Source organism: Bombus bifarius, unplaced genomic scaffold (assembly GCF_011952205.1).
Source record: "Bombus bifarius isolate JDL3187 unplaced genomic scaffold, Bbif_JDL3187 scf7180000007996, whole genome shotgun sequence".
NCBI lineage: Eukaryota > Metazoa > Arthropoda > Insecta > Hymenoptera > Apidae > Bombus > Bombus bifarius.
The window spans coordinates 4359414-4384356 of NW_022884376.1; the positions used below are offsets into that span (position 1 = coordinate 4359414).

Here is a 24943-nt window from a genome sequence, read left to right on the forward strand (position 1 = left end):
AAGAAAAATGGAATAATTACACGATATCTGTGCATCGTTAAACAGTCCAGCTGATCACAATGCGTCTCTAGAAGCGCTCACACTTGAATTCTTAATAAGTTCTTAAGAACGGATACCTTTTCGATCATTTCGAGTGGAAAAATGAAAGAATCCGCTACTCGAGCCTGCCATATTTTTAGCTAGAATTACAGGCGAGGAACGCTATATCTTCTCGTAAAAAAAATCATTATAGTCATACGATATCTCTGTACGATCGACAAAATCGAGTTAATCACAGCTTCTTGGCCAACAAATCACGAATAACGTCCGTGCTCCACGATCATCAGCATCTTCCATTAAACGCATCGCGTCATCTCCGACAAATCTACGCGAGAGTACTCTCCGATCTTCGCTAACAGGTTCTCGTAGCCAGAGTCACGAGTTAATCTATCAAGCGGAGTGGAAGTGCAAAACGAATCCAGCGAGGCTGAGAAAAGAAATTTTCCACAGTTCTATTCGCAACATCCAGCATCCTTCCCTCGCGTTAATTTGTCAGTCGCGTAATAAGCACGCGCGTGTACACGGGGGGCGGAATAAGGAGAGCAGCGAGGGAAAAGGAGAAAACCACTCGTAGCCAGAAGAAGCCAGAAAGAAAGAGTGGGTTCGCGTTATTACGTCGATCAGGAGCGCGAAACATACACGTTTCTACACGCGTACAAGGTGAACACAAAGGAATGCGTCAACGTCAACGCGCCAGCTCTTTCCGGTGATCGCAAACCCGGTATTAGCGAATGGGAGCAGCGATTAAAATTTATGTTGCTGGCAGAAAGGGCCGATGAACGGGGCCACGGGGAAGACAGGGTAGAGTTTGTTGGCTTTACGTGATTGTCGGATCATGGCGCGGTGGCCTGCGCACTGTGTATACGAAGCCCAGTCAACTTTCCCCGTAATCTTCGACTCGTACACAGCCACGAGGATCCACCAGGAGGTGTCCAATTATGCAATAGATCACGGACGGGGCGTTCTCCACCACTTGCAAATGGTTCTACCATACTGGACGATAGCTGAGACGTTTGTTCTTTCTTTATTTGTTTCGCTCGTCTTCTCTTTCCTCCTCTTCTCACCATACTCCATGGAATTCGCGAATAAATCCTTAAGGGCTGACCTTGGATCGCGGGACGCTCGTAAATTTCACCGTAAGGGAATGTCTTCCAGCCGCGCAGCGTAAATTAATCGATCGCAGATAACTCGAGACAGGGCCGTGTTGCTCCACATTCAGAAATTTTCGACGCGCGGTTAATTTATCAATCGGCTCGCTGCTCTCCGCTCCTTTCCTTTCGTATAGACCTTCCTTCGCAGTGCCTAAGTGTATTCACGTATACGTGTATGCATCGGGGAGGCTTTGTAAAGAAGAGAGAGAAAGACGGGCCGATAGAACTGAACAGGCCTGGTGGAAAGAGAGGGTAACTGTAATCCATACTTCACGTGCGCGCACGATATTTCTCCGTCAGGATACAAGTAACACGGTTCCTTTGATCGCAACACAAATACCACAGTGTAGTTATTACGATACAAATCGAGCGTTGTTATACAAACGAGGGCCGACCGATTTATTTATCATGCTTTACACGTTCAGTCGCATTACACGTTTTGTGCGTTCATCTCTCTTTCTCTCTTTGCCAGTTCTCCAAACGATCATCCAAACGGAATCGCCGGTTTCGCTCGGAAACGGACGTACGTCAAATTACGAGTTTAATGGCCGGGCTCTGGCTATCGTACGTCTTGGTGGGTGGCAAAGACAGGGAGAGAATCGTGCTGGCCATATACAGAAACTCACGGGATCTACCGAGTCACCGAGAGATACCACGGTCGTACCCCGACGATCTTGCGTTCGGTTCTTATACGTGTGACTGTACATACACACGATCGCTAATCACACGATCGTGGACTTCGTTATAGAAACACAGATCCAACCACAGCATCGGCTGTGATCCTTAACGATTATAATTTCGCGAGATTCGTTCGTGTCGTGATCGTGAACACGGTTAATCGGTGTGCTACGACAGACGAGAATTTCAAACGACATAGTTGTTCATACGTTGCTAGGAACAATTAAAGAATCGATTTGGAAGCTTTCTCTTCGTCTTCTTCGAAATAGTTAACTTCACTTTCGAACCTGTCACGCTGGTAGGATTCTTGCAATTACTAGGAATTTTAAAGAAATATCAACTTCGTCGAAGTCGCAATACGAATATGGGTATGGATTATTCTTTTCCGCGAACTCCTTGTAAATACGTAAAAAATACGATTCGTTGCTTCATTCTTCATAAAACGTATTTTCGTCTAACTCGTACGATATACGTGTACGTAAGAGTTCTTTATGATAAGCGTTGGAATAGTTTGGCGAGCCACTGTGCCTCGAACGACGCCCGAACAAGTCTAGTACTCCGATCCCACGTGTTCCCGATAAAATATACGCTAGAGCGCTTGCACGTCGAATCTCATTGAACGGCTATCTTCCAGCAAGGCGGTTCAATTATAGCGGATAAGGTATACAGATTACGGTGGAGGCACGTTATAACACAGACACACACGCAGCGCCCATACCGACATGAGAAATTGTTTCATCGGTCATTGTTTATGTACCCAATTATTGTACCATTCGTTCACCGAGGGTGGCGTATCACTTACAACAAATCAATTTGAAGCACACCTCGCCCCCGGCCCTACCGCCCCTGGAAACATCGTGTCCCGCTGAGCGGACAATGTTTTGTCTCACCCGGTGCAAGACGACCCGCAGTGCCCGAAGCCGAACGCCAGACCACGGATTTCCTTTTCCTCGCTGCACGAACCGGAGTTCGTGACCCTGGGCTTTGTCGCGAAGCCACGCGACAACGCCGCGACAAGATACGACTATGCGAATCTGCCTTTCGCATATCTGTCGTTTATTTTACGTATTTTGGCTGTAATACGTCTTGTAAAACATCGCAGGGAGCTCAGGCCGTTTGACAATGAATTAAGAATGTTCGGAGAATCGATAGGCTTTACGATGGAGTAAGTTGTCTGAATGAGTTATTGATTGAGTATAGTTGTAGCGCTGTAACCGAAAGAATGAAAGAGAAAGAAGGTTAAGCTGGGAGAACGCGCGTACTTCGTCCTAGAACTGCTAACAGATTTATCGGTAAAGCTACTTTACACGTCAACATAGCGAAGGTAATCCCGTGGATAGCTCATGCTTGCAAGTTATGTGTTATTTTACTGGACATTCAGGGCTGTGGAAACGATTTTAACTTCCTCAATTCTAACGCGTAGTTATAGTTTCGGAATAAATTTAGGAAAAAATTAGCGAAAGATCTAAAACACGAAGGAAACACGGTAATAGTAATAGCTTAGCCAGAGGATGTATATAGTTACAAGAAGGCAAGATTAAATAAATTTTTCAATATACGTATACTAGTCTCTCTAGTGGTGATATGAAAGAACCAGTAGAATAAATTTCATAAATTATACCATTTACGTGATGTAACTAAGCAAACAAAAATAAATTCTGAATTTCCTATTTCAATTTCTATCCCATCAACTCGGAATCTCGAGATCTAACGATAGGTATGTAAACTAGGGAAAATAAATTCTCCTAACAGACTAAAAAAAAAACCAGTATAGCAACGAAAATCGTCTGTCGAAAAATCGAGCAAAACTGCATACAGATATGGATACAGACGTTGCGTTTCATTACGATAAGATCGAATCGAGATCTGGCTAGCATATCCGCGCGTACCCAAACGTAATTAAACGTCCCACGTATTGCCGCGAAAGGTAGGAAACTTTTCGGTTCGGCTAGTAAAGGCGAGGAAGAGAAGATACGGCGTTTAATCGTCGGCAATTAAATTTCATTAGCCGGGAACATTCCTCGTTCCAATCAACGCCACTTTCCACGCAGGGAATAATCACGATGCTGATAGAAGGGGAAAGGCCAGGGGACGCCATTCCTTCGCATCGATCGTAAACCACCTTCTCTCTTCTTATCTGAAGTGACCGTTTCGTCGGTTGAAAGCACGTCGCGTTTCGTTACGCGTCAGAGAATCTGACTAGCCAACAACGGTACTCCGTTAAGCAGTATAAAGTTCATTAATGAACCGCTCATCGGGTTTGTTAATGAGCCAACACCTATATCGTGCTCCACACGGTCGATTCTCGTGTCGTTCGGTCGTTTCGAACCGGTCAAACACAGATTAGAAGTCTGTTAGATGGTTGACGCGTATCGCCGTGTAATCGACTAACAACCAAGCAGATGAACATCATCCAATGAAATTAACCTTCCATTAATTCTCGGAAAGCAGAATGGTGATTCTTGGCTGGTAAAAGCGCCGGTTTTCTTTATCGAAGTGAATTTAGTGCGTTGTCACTAACGATCTAACGAGGATCGTATTCTCCGATTTATGCTATTCTACTTATTCGTTATTAAAGTGAATTCACTTGAATTCCTTGACCGAGAATTGCTCGCGTTTAATTCGAATAAAAGAAGGAAACAGATTTTCAAAGAATATTTAAAAAAACGCGGGAGAATATTCTCTATGAAAATTAATTGTAGTTAGTCGAATTAGAAAAAAAGAGAAAAATAAATGATCGAATTGAATCGAATGATTCAATGTCCGATAAAAAATTGAAAGAACGTCAAACTCACTAGATACTTGAGAGAATATATCAAATCAAATATACGTATATACAGTGAGAGTCGAAAGTGAGTGTAGACCTTAAAAAAATGAGATTTGCGTAATACACATCGTTTTATTTATAAGTGTTAGGTAGATGATACATTTACACTCTACATGTGAATGTGTGTGTGAGCGTCAGTGGACGTCCAGGTCTTAGTTGAGACAAAAGACTGTTGATAGCTGTTAGAAGCATCTAGAATAGTCTGTTTGACAATAAGCGTGAGTGTAAGAAGGTTATCGAGGTCTTCAGAGTGTAATATATATGTATAGATGTTGTGTGCGAATAAAGCAATTAATTTATTATACCTTAACAATAAGCTTACCTGTGTTCTTTTTGCCATTAATTTGTATTCTTATATATCCTTTATTTTCGATGCAACATATATGTAATAATTTTTCAATAAATTTTGTGCCTTCAAGGTGCACACTCACTTTCTACTCTCACTGTACACTTTCCACCTTTCTCAGAAACTATGGAATCGTAGGTTGAAGTTAGAACAGTCGCAATTAACGGCTAGGTTAATAAGAATTTAGTACACCTGTAAGAGGCAGGTTTTTTTTCAATGGCTGTGCGTCCACACCGGCGATGTTACGCTTCTTGCCGAAGCCACGCGTGTAAGTACGCGGATCCTCCGTTTCCGTTTGGTTCTCGCGCCACGCGGCGTTAAAGTCTGTATTTAAGTGGCGTCTCCCTCGCTGAGATAAGGCTTTAATGGCCTTAATGATCATGCGTGCGCAAGGACACGTCGTGACTTTCCTTCTTTACGAGGACCTGACAGTTTTTTCAGGATACTCGTTTCCTTTCCGCTGTCCGCGAATCCAACTTTGTCAACTTATGTGACCGTTCCGGCGCAATTGCGTCCATTCCGCGTTAAACATTTTTTTATGCAAATGACCGAAGAATTTTCATCGAATGTAAAATAAAAATTTCTTTTGGCATTTAAAATTTGTCTTCTTGCGTTCTTAATATATATGTATTATTATATGATCGAGGTTTTCAGTTATCCCAGAAATCCGAACCTTAACACTAGAACTACCGATAGTTAACACGAAGAAATTTTTACCAAAACTAGCCAAATTGATTGGTCTTTAAAAAATACGTAATAATAGAATATTTTTATATTTATTGATTTACTAATTTCTTACGGAAAGAATTCCATGTTATGTAGTACATTTTTGGTATTATTAATCTATCCGGGACCATGATCCCTAAACGAGAGTTGACACATTTATAAAATTGTAGAACTAGTCAATTTGACTGGTGTGGTAGTTCCAGTGTTAATGTTAGAAAAACGTTAAGTTACTCCCAAGGAATAATTACATACAGTTACACTTTCAGGATTTTTATCTGACCTTCTTTTATTTTAGCTTTCTTACTTTCTCTTTCGTTATTTTTCGAGAAATAAAAATATTCATTTATTCATGAAATTAAACGTAATATGTATAAGTATATAAATGTGCTAATTCGTATTATGTGTTGCTTATTATATGTATTAATCATATAAAATTTATTAACAAAACGACAAGAATTTGCGTTTATTTGTCTCTCAAATACATAAGAATATATCCCCGGATATTCTTCTATCGCATGAAAATTTTCAGACGAGGATGTAAATAATGAAGCTTGACATTTCCGATATCAATAATGCGAATCGTGATTTAATCAGAAGATCTGTTATCGCCAAGGGGTGAACAGACTGTAGAAGGAATCGAATCCTCATTCTTCGTCAAGGACTGTTTATTATATCGTAGCCTGGGGCACCGACAATAAAATAATTAACGAGGATCACGCTGTGAGGTTTCGCGAATCGATCACAAAACACTGGCTCAAAGGTAACCCGTGTTTTTCGTTGTTCACGCCGAAGGGCTTGCTACGACTAATTAGCATGATAATTAAGCGGCGCCGACGTTTTTAAGGATTCTTTCTCGCTCGCCTCTTCTCGCTCCAGAGGTCAACTTCCCATTGCCTTCATGGCCCTCCAATACACGATCCTCTTCGCACCGAGATAAAAATACTCTCTAAAGTCGTTAAAAATACTCGTCCAACGTTATTTCCCTATCTTGGAAAGGAGAATTTTCGTTAAAATTATTATGTTGTAATCCTTGCGTTTTATACATCGCGAAAAAAAATTTCTGTACCATAAACTAAAATTTAGAAGAATTTCTTCGTATAATTAAATTTCGTTTTTATAACCTACTACGGTATCAATATCAAAAAGAATAAACAGCATTAAAAATGAAAAGATATAATCATCCAAATACACGAAAGTGTCAGAAACATTAAAGCGAAGGATCACATATATTTTATTCAAGTAACGTGTTAATTCGTTTTAACAATCCCTCGAATACATATTTCTTTTTTCTTATGGAACCCCCATATCAGGATTTCTAAATTTAAAGCTACTTTATGTTGCTCGGTAAAACAAATAATCTCCACTGTAACAATAAGAAAAAGGCACGATTAAAGATTGGTACCCATTGTAATCCAAACACATTAAACCATCAAAAACGCAGGAGTAAACGATCACTCTTTATTCGAACAAGGTGCTAACTCATCTTAACGACGCTTAAGCACTTGCTGCTCTTATCAAACTCCAAATTGAATCCACCCACGTTCCCATCGCCTCCACCGTTCTCCGTCATTACCTTCCCTTTTCTTCGAACCTGAACGCGATACATTTCGCGGCGTTAAAAAACGGATAAGCGATTCTTCGAAGGATCTTTACTCGCTGGCCAAGACTGTTCGTATCTCTGTGCGATTAATTTTTTCGGTCGGTAGAGCGCGCGGACAGTCTCGATTGTGCTTCTTTGTCCATAAACGTCCGGTGGGCAGATCGTAACTTTTACAACGCGCGTGGCAGAAACCGGAGAACAACGTCATAATTTCCGATACGTTGGTCGGCCACAACGATGAAGCCATTAATTGGTACATTAATTCAGGAATCGCGGAACGGCGAGCTACCACGCGGACAGAAACCCATAGAATTACGTGTCAGACATCTCGCGAACCCTCTGCCCCCGCGATTCAAGGGACAATGTCTCCTTTAACGAAGCTCATTAATTAAAAACATCGAGAGTCGCCGCTCTTTTCAACGTCCACGCACCTTGCCGGCTACTCAACGCAATTTATCTACATCAAACCATCTTTTTCTTCTGTTTCAACGCGATCGTCGTTATTATGTTTCACCCTTTCTGTTCGCACGTCCCACATGCGCGCATATTCATTTCTCGCCTCGCATTGTTTAAAGAGAGAATAGATTAGAAGAGAAACAGCGCTGTCTTATTGCATGACAGTATCGAACTTCCTCCAAGAGAAGTTTCTCGTATTTCGTGAAAAAATGCGAGTCCTAATTCGATTGATTAATTTGTCAAAATATGATCAATATGTCAAGCGTTGAATTTGCATTCAACGTAGTTGCATTCAACGTAGAAGCAGTTACGTAGAATCTTTATTCCGAAAAATTGTTAGAAGAAACTGAAATTTCTGTGGGTCGTGTTTGACAATTTTTCCCGTAACGTTTGAACGGAGAATAGATTAGAAGAGAAACGGGACTAGCTTAGCTGCATCGGGGTACTGAACTTTCTCCGAGAGAATTTTACGTGTCAGTGGAATACGATTTGCTGTAATGCAGATTCTTGGTTGTTTTAATGTGTGATATATGTAAGAGATTGAAGTTCTAAAAGGGTGTGACAACGAGGAAATTATTGCGCTAGATTAGATATCCATTTCGACAGAATTTTGCACTAGAATTTCTATTTTAACGGTGTTTGATAAGCTCCAGATAGATTTAAGATACCCTTGTTTCAGGTTTATAAACGTATGCATCTATTATCGAAGAGAATATTTCACGATAATAGAGACACGCGATTAATTAACATAACTAACAGGGAAGCGAATTTACTATCGAGGCACGATAATGCTTTTGTACACGAGTGGAAGGAACGAGTTGTTAAAAGTCGAAAGAAAGGTCGAGGAAGAAGAAACAACTAACGGGTGACCGAAAACGTTTCGTTCTGAAAAGCCGTAACCGGAGAATGGCCATGAAGGGTACAGAGCATCGGCAATTTGTGAGTCGAAATTCTTTTCACGGCGAGAAACAAAAAGGAGTTAATTCGAGCCTTTAAAACCTCGGGGACGTTCCCGTTCCCACGTCTCCCGGCTGGACCGCGACCCCGGCACGCGAACTCACCGCCAGAAAATCATAATCTCTTCCTCATATCGCGGCGTGCATCGACCAAAATCGCCAAACAACAACCGATCGTTCATTGTAATTTGCCGATTACTCGAACCATATCGTTGATATTCGAATCGCAACTAATCGAACACGCCCAACGTTCACCTCATCGACGGTACTTGTTCAGATAGTTTGGTTTTAGATCGTTTAAAAAAGTAAAAGAACTTAAATCTCACTCAAGCAGTGTGATAAGAAACGTTATCTATCCTTTAGTACACTTACGATAGGTAGAAATGCATGTTGTAATTAAAAAACAAAGTTGATCTTATTAATTGCATGTGTTAGAAGGAAAGGTGGATTACACTGTGTTCTGAAGATATTACGAAGGCTCGTGTTGAAAATTATCAAATGTCCTGTGACTTACGAATGGAATTGTACATAGAAGGAAGACATTCCTACATCCAAATACCCTTTAATAAACGAGAGGACAGAAAAGTGTGAGTAGATAGGTTTGATGGATGTTCCTAAGAGAGAATCAAGCACGTTCGAGGGAAGCAATCGTCGGGAATCTTGTCGACGCAAGAAGAGATTCACGGGCTGTTAAGAAGGTGGTCGCGCTCGCTTGTAGGTTGGCAGTTCTTCTATTAAGGCAGGTCGCGAAGCCGCTGTAAATCAAGGATCTCCGCGTAAAAGTCCCCAGAGTTATTGCGCCACCTCGCACCGCTGTAATACGGGTACCCATGTAATACCGCGGCTGTTTTATTTCATAACTAGACGTTCCTACCGAAGATCACGCGTTGGAATATAAAGAAGTGAAAGGAAGAAGGGGACGTTCGTGGTCTCGCGTGTCCCGTTTCTTCGTCCCGTAACTTGTAAATAATATTTCCGTCGTTGTCCTCGAGTCGATCTCGCTAATTTACACGTCAAGCTGGATTAACGAGTCTCTAATTGGCTAGATCGATCAAGATGATAATTAAGGATGTTAGATACTGTTAGAAAATTTTTTGTATCTGAAATACCTTAGAAATGATCAGTTGTTTTTCTGTGTTTGCGCTTAGATCGCTTATGAATATTTATTGGCAAATTTATTATGAAAATATTTTTTCCGACATTCCAATTTTCTATCGCTTGATTCCTCTGGCGTCCTTAAGCAGCGACAAATACAAAATCTCCTCTGGAGAATCCAGAAACATTTTAAGATACCCAACCCATTTACTCTTCCAACGAACACGCTACAGGTACGTGTATCTTCCCTCCATTTTAATTCCTACACTTTGATATACACGTAAAGTGTAAATGTTTCGTGAACAGAGCAAATCGGTTAAAACCAAGCTCGCTTATTATGTATAGCGTAACAGAACAGTTACCGTTTCTAATACGATTCAGGAGAGCAACCACGTCTGTGACGCGACGCTGCAATGAAACCTGGCGTCTGGTATCCTACACTGTTTATACTAATAGTCGAAGCAACTCCTAGCCAATGCTGGATCCATTAAACGGAGTCGTTCCACTCGATATACGCTAGCTATAAATGTTCATGATTCTAACTATCGAGTCTTCGACGTTTCGTAGGAATGTCCGAGCCATCCTTCCTTTCTCCTTTCTCTTTTCATCATATCCTTCTCTCTTCTCTCAGTTCATCTATCGGCGTAATAACTCCATTACCGGCTGCTCGAGCCTCTGTGGCTTTAATGTCTCATTTCCATTCTTGCGCTGTGCCAGCTACCGTTTCTTGCCCTCGTGTTCAGATTATCACCACGGCCACGAAAGTGTCGTTCCTTATCGGTTCTTCGTATAATCGGTTCAAGGAAACCGCTCGGGCGTTACGTGTCCGGAGATGTTAAAATTCAAGACCACTCTCCTCGGGTCGAGAAACGATACGAAGAAACTCTATGGAAGTTGAGTATTAATAGCGTTGGAAAGTCGAATGGTGCGACTGGTTAATAAGATTCGTAGTGGATTATGTTCGTTGGTAGAAATGAACTCCGATATCGGTATAGGTGACTATAATAATGTAGATTAGATTTGAATTATGTTACTTAACGCTTCGTAGCTGCCTAGTATCACGAAGGCGACATTATTAATTCGAAGAAACTTATTCCTTTAAATGTTTTCGCTAGTGAAAGATAGGAAAAGGAACAAAGATGTCGCATAAACTTATAATTTCCTTTTTAAGCTCTCTGTAAACTAATGAAATCTTTGCACAACTAACGATCCTCTGCACAAAAGAAACCAGAAACATTCCTTTTTTTAAAACCAGAAAGTACGAAAACGACGAGCACATAAAAATGAAACGCAAGGCGTACACATGAAACCAATGGCAGCGGAGATTCGACATTCGACTATTTGTTAAAATTCATGAGGATTCAAGCTGTTTGATGCTGCGACAAGGATGCCTTATACAGATGCTCCTTCATTCGTATTAATAACCAGCGAGTATGGCTAGGCCAGGCCGCAAAGCCAAGGTCGCGGAGGTTAAGGCGTGTTCAACAAGCTGTTCATGGCTACTACCTAAAGGGCTAGCCACTCCACCCGGAAGTACAGCTCTTTGGCTTGTGTAACTCAAGATCGTCCGTGTAACGTGTTGCTTTCCTAAGACGCTGCTCTTCTGGCTCCGGAATTCCCGATCCTCTCATCGTCCACGCGTTTCAGACGCGAGTCCAGGACGCGCCAGCTCGAATCGAGAGGAATGTTAATGCGCGTTTTCCATGCTGGTGAACCAGTGGAAAAGAAGATATTGAAACGATCGTTTCCAGAAAAAAGTGGACTTTGCCAGTAGACGTTAAAGAACCGGCTACCATTTAGAGGGGCTACGAGAGAGGATCGTTTCAAGGGAGAGAAGAATCATCATCGTGCAGCCTCTTCCGTAAAGGGATAGCTCGGACACGTTTCTATTTATTATAAGTCGGGAAAAGTCAACAATCGGGAGCCGGAGTCGACCGTAAATCACGACGGAGTCGTCTCCTGGCGCGCCTTAACGTTAAGGACTGGTATATGTAACCTATAAGAGGGATGCGCAGGCGGCAGTGATATATCGCACGAGTCCCCCCATTGTCTCTGACTAAGTTCACAGCGACGGGCCACCGAGCAACGAGACTCTTCCGAGTATTAATTACAATGTCCGTAGCCAAAGCACCGGGGTTCGCCTGGCTCGGGTTTGGTCAGAGGGCCCGGCCGATTTTTCTTTCGGAGAGAATCCGTCCACGAGTAGACCCGGCAAATTGTATTTACCGAGTCGGCCACTTGGGAGGACTTGGTCTTTTAAGAGGTGGGAATTAGGTAATTCGATATTTGAAACTCTTCTCCACCCGATACATCGTTTGTCAGTGAAACGTCGTCGCTTGATATTTTGAAATTTTTTTTTTTTTGCACTTACGCTGTGATATTTTATCCGTTTGAGTCCCAAGCAGCGCGATCGCGCTGTTTAGATTTTGTGTCGAAAATTCCCAGTACATTCGAACGCTACAGACGACTGACGGTATTTTGTATTTCATCGTTATCTTCTCAACAATTTTTATTCAACAAAAGTTGAAATATTTATAAACTAATAGTACGCATATATAATAATATAGATGTATTTCATAAAGTAACAAATATGACGAGCGCCATTGTGCCGCTTGTTTCTCTTCGCAATCGATTAAGACAAGCGCTATCGCGCTGTTCGGGATTTTTCGACTCTGCTTCTTCGATGATCCCTGGGACTCAAACTGTTATTATTAAATTATTATAGTAACACCATTCGTTTATTACAGTTACCGGGTTACTCTTCGTGGGAAATTGCAATCGATTATAATTTGTATTCTTACGAGAATTGAAAATTCTGATTGTAAAGACCGTTTGTTTAAACGTATCTATTAAATTTGATAGTAATTCTTGAAAACTTTGACTCACCATTTGGAGCCTGCCTGCAGAGCCTGGCGAACATCCTCTAGTTTGTCGCTGATCGTCTACCTGCGAACAAGAATTCGCTCCAGATTACCATCCAGTCCACAATTTGACGGAAACTAATCTACTCTAAATTAATCTTCGCGACTCGACCGCCTACCGACACGCCATCGTGTAATAAACCAAGAATTTCCATGATTTTCTTCCTCTTTAACGGAATGAAACAACTATCCTTGAACCACAACCATAATCACGAGGTGGAAGAGTATCAAAATTCATAGTAACCAGTGATTCAACACCGGAGCAAGTATGATGCTTGAGGCAAGTGCGAGTCTAACAGGATATTTCCTTAACGTTAATAGCTACCAGTCATTCTCTAATATAATTACGAGCTTTCTTTGACTAATAGGTAACGACAGGTGATCCTCCTAGCGCTCCAGCTTTCTCTACTGATTTTACGGAGCTGTCCCTCGGGGCTTGTCAGCCGTAGTTTGTCGATTCTAAATCATATTGCCACGTGGAATCATAACTTCTAATTCCAAACGACCTACTCCACGGATCGTTTTCTTCAGCAGGAAGAATCTCGTTTATAGAAAATATATCTTTCGCGTCTCGTATATTATGCGTGTGTGTAAAATATATCACCGACATGTGTTCGAGATCAGTCTGAGAAGTATTTAGGTGTTTCGAGTGTCTTGAGAATAAATGAAATAAATGACGTGATATTAATCTATTTTACATTGTCTTTTTTTAATATCAAATATCAGAGCAGAGCTAAGTATAATAAATGAAAAGATTCGTATTGGTCGCCCTCGACGATTTGTTTAGCCTTTCCGGGCTACGAAGTACTTCAATAAATTTTCATCGGCCGCGTCATCTGAAATTCTGATAGAACAGACCCGTTGGGAGATATACGTCAGGTTCGATGTTCGATTCGAGAGGAAATAATCGTTCAGGGCCTCCCAACGTGTCCCTCGACGACGTTTAGAATCGAAAACACGCGAGGAATGCTTTCTCTTCAATGTTCCATTCCTTACCTTGACCAGATAGCTATCTGCCTATTTCAACAAGAGACACTTCTCGGTAGACGTCGAAGAAGTTTCTGAGACACTAAATCAAAGATCGAATTGGATAGATCGAATTAGGAAAGCGTGGCTTCTAAAACTGTATTCTGGAATTCTTTATGGAACCAAGAACATTTAACGGGATATATTGTTCTCGTTATAAATTTCTACCAAGTAATGAAACGTTTAAACTTACGTTGTACTTAATTGAATATTACGGAGAATTATTAAGAATAAATATAAAAAATTCGTTTTAAAACAGATGTTTTCTTTTTTTAATGGGACGATGCTGAAACTCATACAACCAAGAAATTGTAAATCTTAGCTCGAATGGAAGTAGTTTGATTGAAACACGCTTAAATAAATTTATTGAAATCGAAATGAAACGTGTATAATATATAGAATATCCATAGCACACATGTACACGCGAAAGGAAGAAGAATGCAGGTAGCAGAACGTCAGTAGACACGGTGAAACTATCATTTACAATGATTATTACCATACGACAAGCGACAAGGGGGAGAAAGATGAGAAAGTCGTCGGGCCTCTACATAATTGCACAACGCACAGGACACGTGCATACGAACGGGGAAACACGATCTGCTTGCTGTACCATTTGTACCACGTGCTGTTGCGCATAAATGTGCAAAAATGATTTACATCGTTGCCCCTGGATAACATTCTTTCTATTACTTGGTTCGAAAACTACCCATTCCAGTTAGTTCAGCCTTAAGTCATTAACTTTTTCAACTTCTAAGGTAAGATCGGCTGTGATTAACCAATCGCCAATTCACCTTACAGAAGATTGATTTCCCGTAGGTAATAAACAACATGAAAACAGAGAAAGATTCGCATAAGCAACAGGTGCGTCCCAACAAAACTCTACTACTGTGGCTATTAACTCTCGCATACTGATGTCTGGGTCATCGAAAACCCTGTACTTGTTAATCATGTCTCTTGCAGCGTTTATGTATGTTTCTTCCTAGCGAAGATTATTTTATTATCGAATTATTTTTTAGAAGGATTGTTCAACTTTTTATCGACTCTTTGGTAGTTAAAATTATAGAAGAAAGATTTATTTGAGATGATGTTTCTCAGAAATGCGATAGACGCGATCAAAGTTGCCAGAATATAAGCTTGTGATACATGCAATCGAAGTTGGCAAAGTTATGTTTGTATCGGAACAGATAATACGTATAGTTCTGTATGCAATAATTCTTTGGAGTTACGAAGTTTATGACAGAGTAATTTGCTACTGAAGCGTGTGAAAGTGAAAGTATGAAAATCTAAATTACACGCTGTCTAAAAACCTCACGAATTATATTCCAACTCACGTACTATCGGAGTGTTGGCGTGAGTATGAAAGAAATACCAAATCTATATTCTCAAAAATAGCTATCATTCCCGACGAATATCATAAACCTAATGACTGAATCTAGTAAATACAGTCTTAGTAAATCACTAACGATGACATCTGATTGATTATTTTATTCCTTATGATATTACGTAACTTGAAAATTATACATATCCTTGTATATACATATACGTGTGTCTTTAAATATTATTTCGTATTGTTATTACTGTGCTATTTTAGCAGTAAGAACAAATTAATGCTGTGTATGATTCGATTTATACATATACGATTCGATTTGCAGATTTCCGAGAAATAATACAAATTCGAGTGTCCTATTTTTGCAATCCTGCAAAAGAGCATTTTCATTAAAAAAAAATACGAATCAATTTCCACTGTTTGACACCATCCGCCCAATCTTAGTTCCTATCCCATTCGTCACAATAAAAAAACGATAATCAAGCGTAATGCCTTCTTCGGATCGACAAAAAGCTCCAATTATAGAGCTTTAATAGCCCGACAATTAAACAGAAAAATAACAATTTATCAAAATTAATTCGCAGTACATAAACTCTTGGTCTTTCATCGCGAGAGAAATTCACGCCCGTGCTATTGAAAACACACACGATTGAACAGCGCGGTGTCGGCATTCAACCCACGCGCGCATGGTAACCGTGGATCGCGCACCGGGCCAGCCGTGTTTTGTTCAGCATAATTATCTGGGATACAGCCATTAATTAGTATCGCTAATTATGTGGAACAGCGGCAGCGACTGCACGCCAGGGCAGAACGAAACGGTTCCGCGTTGAGAGGCAACTCGATTTATCCTATTTGTCGCGCATAAATAACAGATTAGTGCCGAGATATGGTAGCTTATGCAAATGCGAGGTTCAAAGTTTATAGCATCTAATTAACAATATTGGCGTGCTCGAACTTAATAAACCCGATCGCGACCGGTTTCCGTACTTTAATCGACGAATCTGCGGTCGCCGAAAATTTCACCGGAATTCCACGTGAATTCACCATCGGCAACATCCAAAATAGATGACTTCCTGCCTGCGCTGGAGGATGTGTGACCGAGCGCCAATTACGCCCAATTTTTGTACGCCGTGCCGTAATAACGTATCGTAAGGTATTACCAGCACGACGGTCAAGGTGTAATAAATTATTCAGCACGCTCGAGCAATAAGCGAGCGCGTGGTGCCCGTTTCGCCATTCATCGCCTCGTGGCTGTTCGCCAGTCCAATTCGATGATTAAGGACATTGGACGCCCTAACCAGTATCGATTGGCTTACCCTTTGTTTCTTAATACACATATATTGTCAGAATTTGTATTATGTAAGACGAACGCTGCTACTTCTTAATTAAAACGTCCTATCTATCATTTCGGGACTGCATAAAGTTGAAGTTCCATCATCTTTGGGCCATTTTATTCATTCAATTTTAAGATACGTACATAGTGATTATTTCGTAATAGCCACTGATATTTATAGCATTAATTTCGAATTAATGATAAAGTTAGCAGATAATTCGATATAGATGAAATTGAAAATACCAAATTTGGACTCTAAGAACGTTGCCAAAATTTTCCATACAAGTATTGCAACGCTCCTTTCGAGATTTTGAAGTATTATATTGCGCTAACTTTCATCGTCCGCAATTCCATAACGTTCTACTGGGACTTTTCATCGATAATAAGGACACGGCGCTTTTCATGTGCGAGTGCACGGCTCTCCCCTTTTACTGACTTTTTAAGTATTAAAGTTTTAAATACAGTTACGATCAAATAAATAAATTTACATATAGTTTCACTCCATAGTTAGTTTTCCTTGTATCGTTTAAAGTAGATATTCGATACAAGCTACCATCCTAACGATACTTTTTGTATTGTTCACGAGTATATTAAAATGAAGAAAACCGACATGTTCGATACTGGTTATGCCGTGATCTCTATCCGCAATACGATCCAGATATTCGATTCTGGTCATCTTCAGTTTAATCGCACGTGGGAATCGAATCTACGAATATGATCAGCTTATAATCAACGACGCGTGGTAATACTCGTAAACAAATCCGCGATAAAAGGGATATAAGGGACCTTGGGGGACGATTCCTCGGAAGGATCGAGCGACGTTCAATGGGCAAAAAACAGGGTCCAGGACGCAGGGACACCAGAGAAGTAATGCGACGCCTTGATGGACGACTCGATCGAGAAGCCGGAAGTGGGCGGTTGAAAAACTGGCATTTAGAGGCGAGCACCGGGCACCCTGCCAACTCCTTGTCCACCGTGGATATGGGAGGGCTGAAAGCAGGTTAGGCCAACACATCGACCGGCTGTTTGACATAACCAGTTCGAAGCTGCGGGCAAGGACGCCACGCTGCCTCTCATCGCCTCTTTTCAACGTTCTCTCGAGTAAGCTTGCTCTCTGTTGCTCTCCTGAGACACAATCGGCCGTTCCTGACCACCGCAATGCATCGTGATCGATCGCTGCCACTCAGAAATCGAGCTTCTTGTTTCTCCTCTTTCAACATCCGAACAAGAGAGAGAGAGAGAGACAGACAGACAGAGAGAGAGAGAGAGAACCCAGAAGAGAATCGAAAAATGACGGATAAGTCGTGGATTCTAATTTTGTATACAACACCAGGTAACTATTATTGCGGCAATTAAGCGGATAAGGTGGCAGAAGTAATCGAGAGCCAGTTTACTACGCGTCAACGTCGTAAACTGTGAAATAGCTGGATTGGAAAAACCGACTGGTTTCCGAGAATCTTAAATCTTTCTTCTTGCATCTATTACGATCGTCGTAACACGTGTTCAAATCGACGGTGAACTGCAAAACCGTCAGGCTTGGAGAAATGATGGATGACAGGAAATCGAAGGGATCGATGTAGGTCCAAGAAGAAATCCACGGGTTGAACGTATATAGAGCTTAACGGAATACTACTTAACGGAGAACCTGCCAGAAGAACCTACCGTCTTCGCGATATTAATTTACAGAAGGCACGATGATGTTCGTCTATCCAATCTTCAGTGATTTTTGCTACGATCAATCTGAAGTAAACTCGATGAATTGAAACGACTCCTATAATTTCGCTAAAACCGCCATGGGAGACGAAAGAAGCACGTCGAACGGAGTTCCTTTCACCTCGGTATATACGTACGTGTAACAAAGAGAAAAGGAAGATGTACAATTTTCCAGAACATTAAGTAGCAAGGGGAGAAACGGTACGAAGACGGTCGTGCGAGCATTTTTACAGACGTCGATCGGATCTCTACCAATTATTCCGAACGAAATTAAAATAAAGCCAATAAGACCGTGCGTTGGAAACCTTTTACAGGCAAACCTTTTTGCGGCCTGTCAGATCTACCTGAGCGATCACCCTGCTGGGTCTGCTCGGAACGAGCGGAAAGGAAAACGCATCTCGTCGAGGCAGCCGCGTTTTTCCGTTCTACGGTCTCTGTGCGTCCTACTGTACACGTATACACATGTACGTAACGCGTGGAAGATCGAGCCCCTCGTTCGTATATACGACGCGCCACTGCCCGATCGTTAAACCGTGATGGAGGTAAGTTCCACGAAAAACTGGATCCGTGGCGTAACAGGGTCCCTGCGGTTGATTGTTGTTCGCCAACCGAGTCCATCGAGTCTTGGCCTCAATGAGAAAACAACCGTTTACGATACGTACATGCGAACTTGCAACGGTCGTGCGCGGCTTTTTGCCCGAAACGATTTCGACGAACTTTCCGTACACTCGTCAGAAAAATCGAAATTATTAAGTATGGAGAATGAGAAAGACGGCTGATGATTTGTACGAGTGTGTGAAAGTCATAGATGATACACGATAGGGATCTTTAGACGAGGATATTTTTGTAATAATTTTAGGTTTTTATGAATATCATCGAAGAAACGGAATGTTAGTAGAAATTGTTTTTTTTCAGATATTTTATATATTTTCGTATATTACGTGTATTTTCTACGTTCCGTATCTTTAAACTTCTTATAAATAAATTTGTGATTTTATAATGGCAATTAATAATGTCTTTGAGAAATATTTTCACACGATGTTACATAGAAACGAATCTTCAGGAATTAAAGTATTTCGTATTACAAAAACGACCAATCCATCCTATCAGGAGGATGTTAAATACTGTTCCTAAAAATCGAAAAATAAAATGTACCTGAAATCATCCATCTTAAAGCTTGACATAATCGATGTGTTTTAGGTAAATTATTAATAGTTCTTGAACTAAATACTTCTTAAGGAGTACGAACAGGTTTCTGATAACGTCAAGTATTTTAATATTCATTGATAAAAGCATAATCCGTCTGATAGATAGTCAGAGACTTTCTTAGAACTCTGTATCTACCTAAGGAAAAAATTTTGGAAAACTACAAGCGAAGGGAGCCTTCGTCTCCTAATAAGACAGTTCCAGTATGTTAATCGAGGCATAGTTGGGTGTTCTCGGATAATTATAGTTTGTGAATAAGATTAATAGCGATAATGAAATTACGGGATCAAAGGATCGATAATTTGAGCCGCGATACGCGTACACGAAACATCCGGAGTAAACCTGTTATCTGAAGTTATGGAGCTTCCGTGATGCAATCTAAGACCACTGCCAAATAGAAGTCGTCTTTGGTGTTCCTGCGCTAATGTAGTTACTTTACTATATCCGTTATTCTAAATGGATTCGAATTCTTCGGCGATCATTTAATTTCTTGCTGAGGAAACCTAGTGAGTAACGTAAAATTCCAACTACGAGAAATCTCTAGAAAATATCGATCAAATAACGGACAGTGAAATGAATGCAAAAAACAACTTGATAACTGGTTAAGAAAATACATTTCTACGTTCATGGGATTACTGTCATTAACACGGAAGAGTTTTCCAGAGATAAACCTTGCATCGTAAAGATGATGAAGGTTGCCATTATTTTTCTCTTTCAAGACCGGTAGTTTCGCTGCACAAATTATGAACAGCACGATATTTTAACTCTGCTGGTCTCCTGAAAGTGAAAATTATGTTTCAATAGACAGTATGTGTTTGTATCGTGATAAAGAATAGATATTGATTAATAAATAACATTAATATCGAAACTAAAAATATCCCTGAGATATATTTTATTTCGCCTGGTCGTTACGATTCAAAGAGATACGAACGTGAAGAATAATTGAAAAGAACAGAGTCAATTTTCCATTCGATATTACCAAAAGACAGAATACTACAGACGTACACGGTTCATCGAGCAACAGACGAAACGCGGAGAGAATCGAATCGAATCGATCAGAGGAATAAGGACGTAGTGCAGATCCGGATCTACGGTGCTTGGTCGTGGAATTATGGCGGTCATAATGCGGTCGGCTACGTCGTTTCTGATTGTTTCACGTTAAATCGTCCTCCACAGTTACCTAAGAGGAGCGGAGAGAACATGACCCTGTTGCGTGTTTATCTGTTCTTCTTGCAATCTTCGCCGTAGCATCGCGAATGCGTCGGTCATGCGTCTTAACGCCTGATGTCCATCCGATGCGGCAGAAATAAATTTTAACGCGGATAAATCGTTTTAATTAAACAACGCCCGTTCCACTGCATTATCTGTAATCGTCATTTTTGCGGGCCAAAAAGAAGAAAAAAAATATAGTGACGTGTCACAATGATATAGTAATAGCGGAATATGTTTCAAGAGAACCTCGTCGTCTTTAATTAAAAAAGAGTAGCTTTGGTAATATGAGATTGGTTGACAAAGTATGGGATCTTAAAATTGCTCGCATAAAAAGAAAAACGAAAAGGAAAAATATAACTTGTATCTTCCTGTGGTCTCCATACGTAAAATGCATCGCGCGTCTTTCGAGGATCTCATAGATCCTACTCACGTAACGAAACCATTTTAATTGAGTAATATTGGCAGAGGGGCGAGGCTCTTCATTCAATTAAAACGAACTCGTAGGTCGGCTGAGAAAAATTTGGAATCGCGACTACCCATGTAGGAACTTCCGCATTGATAATGATAATTAATAGACTAACGTTATAATTTATTGGGGAACGTCGCCTTCGTTCATTATGCCACGATACTTACGGCTAGCCCGCGCGCATAACTCAATGGCAAAATTTATTGCGTCATTAAGGTAATGCATGCGATACACCGCGATGTAGATAACATAATCATTTCATGCGTAGAGTCACGTTTTATCGAATGATGATCGCGATGCGAGCGCGCCATGCCGCGCACCCAATATCTGCTTCTATCTCCTCGTCGAGAATAGTTACAAGACGTGATCGGGACCACAGAAGAGATCTACATCGTATGAAATCGATACTGAAGACGATGCTCAATGTCCGATCAGTACATCAACCATCTATTACCTTAATAGATTTAAAAGAAGTTCAGTAATTCTCAGACTCGATGCTTTCATATCTGTAAATTGCTAGTAAATCTACTTATTATCGAATTTAACAAAACCACGCCTATTTTATGATAAATTACAGTCGTTAGTTTAGAAATTGGAGTTTGGAAAGTTGATGAATTTGTTTTCGCATAAATATTCCAAAATCAATTACTTGCGAATACAAGTTTACCAAACAAAATAAAATCACACACTATTTATCTGACTAGCTGACAAGTTTCACTAATAACCGATGTAAGTTTTGAAAATGTAAAGAACGATCTCTTTTACGGCAAAGAATAAAAACTCAATACTGTTTGTACCGATAATTGAAATAATTATTTATCCGTCAAGATTCGACAAGATCGTGGGCTAAGAAACATATTAAATAATAATGAAAGTATAAATTCTATACTGGATACCACTACCACTTCAACGCTTCGATTACGAAAAACGTTAAAACTTGATTACTCAGAACAGAATTCTATTACTCAGAGTAAAAAATTATTTTACAAAAAATGTTAAGGTCGTTCAGACATCTTTTCGAGAATATTCTCGATCTCCAATGATCGAAACCGCGTCACGTCGGTTGGCGGCATTGTTTCCTGGACCGTGTCCAAGGAGAATCGTTCTTCTGCCAGAAAACGATACCTCGAACTCGAACGTACACGCAGGATCGGAGCAAGCGGACACGAAAGCGAGGATACGCAACGAACTGGCCACCCTCCGTGTTCACCCGGTAAACGGATACGGGCATGTCTGGACACCGGATATCGCGGTTCGTTAGCCGCGTGTCTCAAGGACCGGAAATCATTCTTTGCTCCCGACGTAAACCGTGCATCGCGAACTTTCTGCCGCCCAGCACCGTTAATGATCGTCGGAGGACGAACAACTCTCTTTAAGAAGCCATTTCTGATCCGACCAGCGGACTCTTTCTCCTCGCTTTGATGATCCTCCGGGGACAAACCGCTCGTGTTTATACATGTACCAGCGGAAAAACTAGATTTAAGCTCACTGTTTTATTTCCTGTACGTTAATAGGTTGCATCGACTTGTTTAAACGATATCCACCATTTGGAAAATATTTTTGTTCAATGTTTAGATTCATCGATTCATTTCTTAGAAAGTAATAGATAAATCGAGTAAATGATTTTTAGTAAGAAAATTTCTACTGGAGAATTTTGGAAGTATTTGTACTAGCGTGGAAGGAATATTTTGCAAGATAGTTTCAATGAAAGTTTAGATTCGTTCGTTTACTTCCTGCGCTTTAACAGATTGCATTTGTTCGTACGTAGAGTAGTACGTGCAATTACCAAATTTTGAAGAAATTATTATCAGAATGAAGCGATAACGACAACACGCTAGGATCGTGGTGAAAATCGGGCCTCTTTCGCTCTTATAACTGAGATAGAAATTTAATTTAATTCGGAAGGAGGGCTCGTGGTGGTACCGGACGGACCAGTGGCGGAACGAGTTTTCAGCGAACGTAAAAAAGTATACGCTTATATCCGGGAGAAATGTTAATTAACCGCGATAGGCTGATTGCTATCTACGTGTGGATATTAGATGTCCTAATTAAGAGGAGTCGAGTGCGATATGCGGAATGTCAACGACACCTCGTCGAATCTCTTCTATCTTCTTTCAAGAAACCGCCTCGTGAATATCTACGTCGTAACTAAAAACAAATTTACGAAACCAAAGACACAGAGCACAAAAAAGAAATAAGATATCAGAGAAAAAGAGAGGACAGGGGGGAAAAAAGGCACGAAGCTGTCGCAGCAAAATCTGGCCAGGTCGGTAGACGTCGTAAATCTCGCAGTTGACGCCTTTCGAGAGGAAAACGACGCTGGCCAATTTACGATCGACCAACAGAGAGACGTGGGAAGAGCGGAGGTGTTCGATGGAACACCAAAGAGGAAACGTCGTCCTTACTGACAAACGGTACCGGTGGAATTCGCGGCAGGTCCTCCGCGTCTCCTCGCCTCGATTAACTTTCTTCCACTTTGCTCGTTTCCCTTGAGTCGTTTGTTAGCCATTCTATAGCCTCGACTTGGAACACGTAGTAGTATAGCAACGAAGAACGGAGAATAGTCGACCGTGTACGTACTTAAGACTGTCAACCGTATCGGATACGGAACGTCGATAATAGTCAACCGGTGTTCCCAGCCTGGCGTTTGCTTGTTAACCATTGACCGTTTTCAATCCGTCCCACGTCAACCGCGTGTCGCTGTAGGTGCGAAGACACATCCTCGAAAAAGATCCTGGCTCCTGATCGGCCCACGTTTCGCATCCATCGAACCTGAGAGACCGAAAGCATCGTCCAGTCCTTTTGATATCAAACCGCCTTCCTCGGCAAACATATTTTCGATAAATGCTCCTAAATGAAGCATCGTGTAGCCTACAGATACGTACAGGCGTATGCTACCACGAGAATCCTCGATCAACTTTGATATGTTTCACTGCGTTGCATACTGAAAGTTTCATGTTTTTCTTGGAGAGTTTCTTTAGAAGCTGTTAGTTTGGTTGGAGATCGTTGTTTTCTTCCGTTTGTCGGCGTTCTTCGTTCGCGGGGGAATGAAATGGAGAGAGGAAACACTTGTGTGTATTACTGGCGTGATCGTAAAGCACGCGTAACACGATCATCTATACACGTTTTAAAGGAAGGCTAATAATAGCTCGCTCGCGGGTGCTACCTTTTCTTGGGATCGTCCTTACAGAACACGCAGAATGCATCCGATCGAACGTTAGTAATACGTATGTATTATATTATTATGATGTGTCCAGGTAATTGGAATTTTAATTCTTTCACCGACTGTCTTGCTATCTTTACCAGCTTTTAAAATTAAATTTTTAACGCGAACTAAGCTTATGATATTAGATACGTATATAAAATAAATAAACGTATTATGGTACGTACTCGTACTTCGTTATACCCAACGAAGAAGAAACTTTACTCAGGATTTTCTAAGAATATACAGTTGGAACAGACAAATCCTTTCGACGACCACTCGAATGTTTTAGGAATAGACGTTTCTAACAAGGAAATATTAGACGATTAAGAAGTGAATATTGCGATTACGATGCGTCGTACGAGATCGTTTAATTGTGATGTTGCAAAGTTCACGAGTCGTACGGGGTGGGAAACAAACAAACAAGCTGTCGCTGTCTCCCTATAAATCACCATTAGTCGCTTAAGAGCACGCAGCGCCTAGTCGTCCGCGTTGAGACCACCTTCTCTTCCGCGTCTATAGTTCCCCTTGACAGGCACTTAACTTTGATGCGAGTACGATGATCTGTAATCCCTCCTGGTACAAGCCATTGAGATATTTCTAATCAAACACGAATAAGCCAGCCAACGTCCAACAACACGGAGATATCGTTATCGTGCATAT

The 24943-nt window shown here is 41.0% G+C and overlaps 1 protein-coding gene across 3 annotated transcripts in view; it reads right to left on the minus strand.

The window, feature by feature from the left end:
* Positions 1 to 24943, minus strand: part of LOC117206163 — an 83381-nt gene that overhangs the window by 37170 nt on the left and 21268 nt on the right. For all 3 annotated transcript variants that reach the window (XM_033445265.1, XM_033445266.1, XM_033445267.1), the window contains one exon: positions 12761 to 12820. In XM_033445265.1, the coding sequence (XP_033301156.1) occupies positions 12761 to 12794 (34 nt within the window). In that variant the 5' untranslated portion in view covers positions 12795 to 12820. The remainder of the gene's footprint in view (positions 1 to 12760; positions 12821 to 24943) is intronic.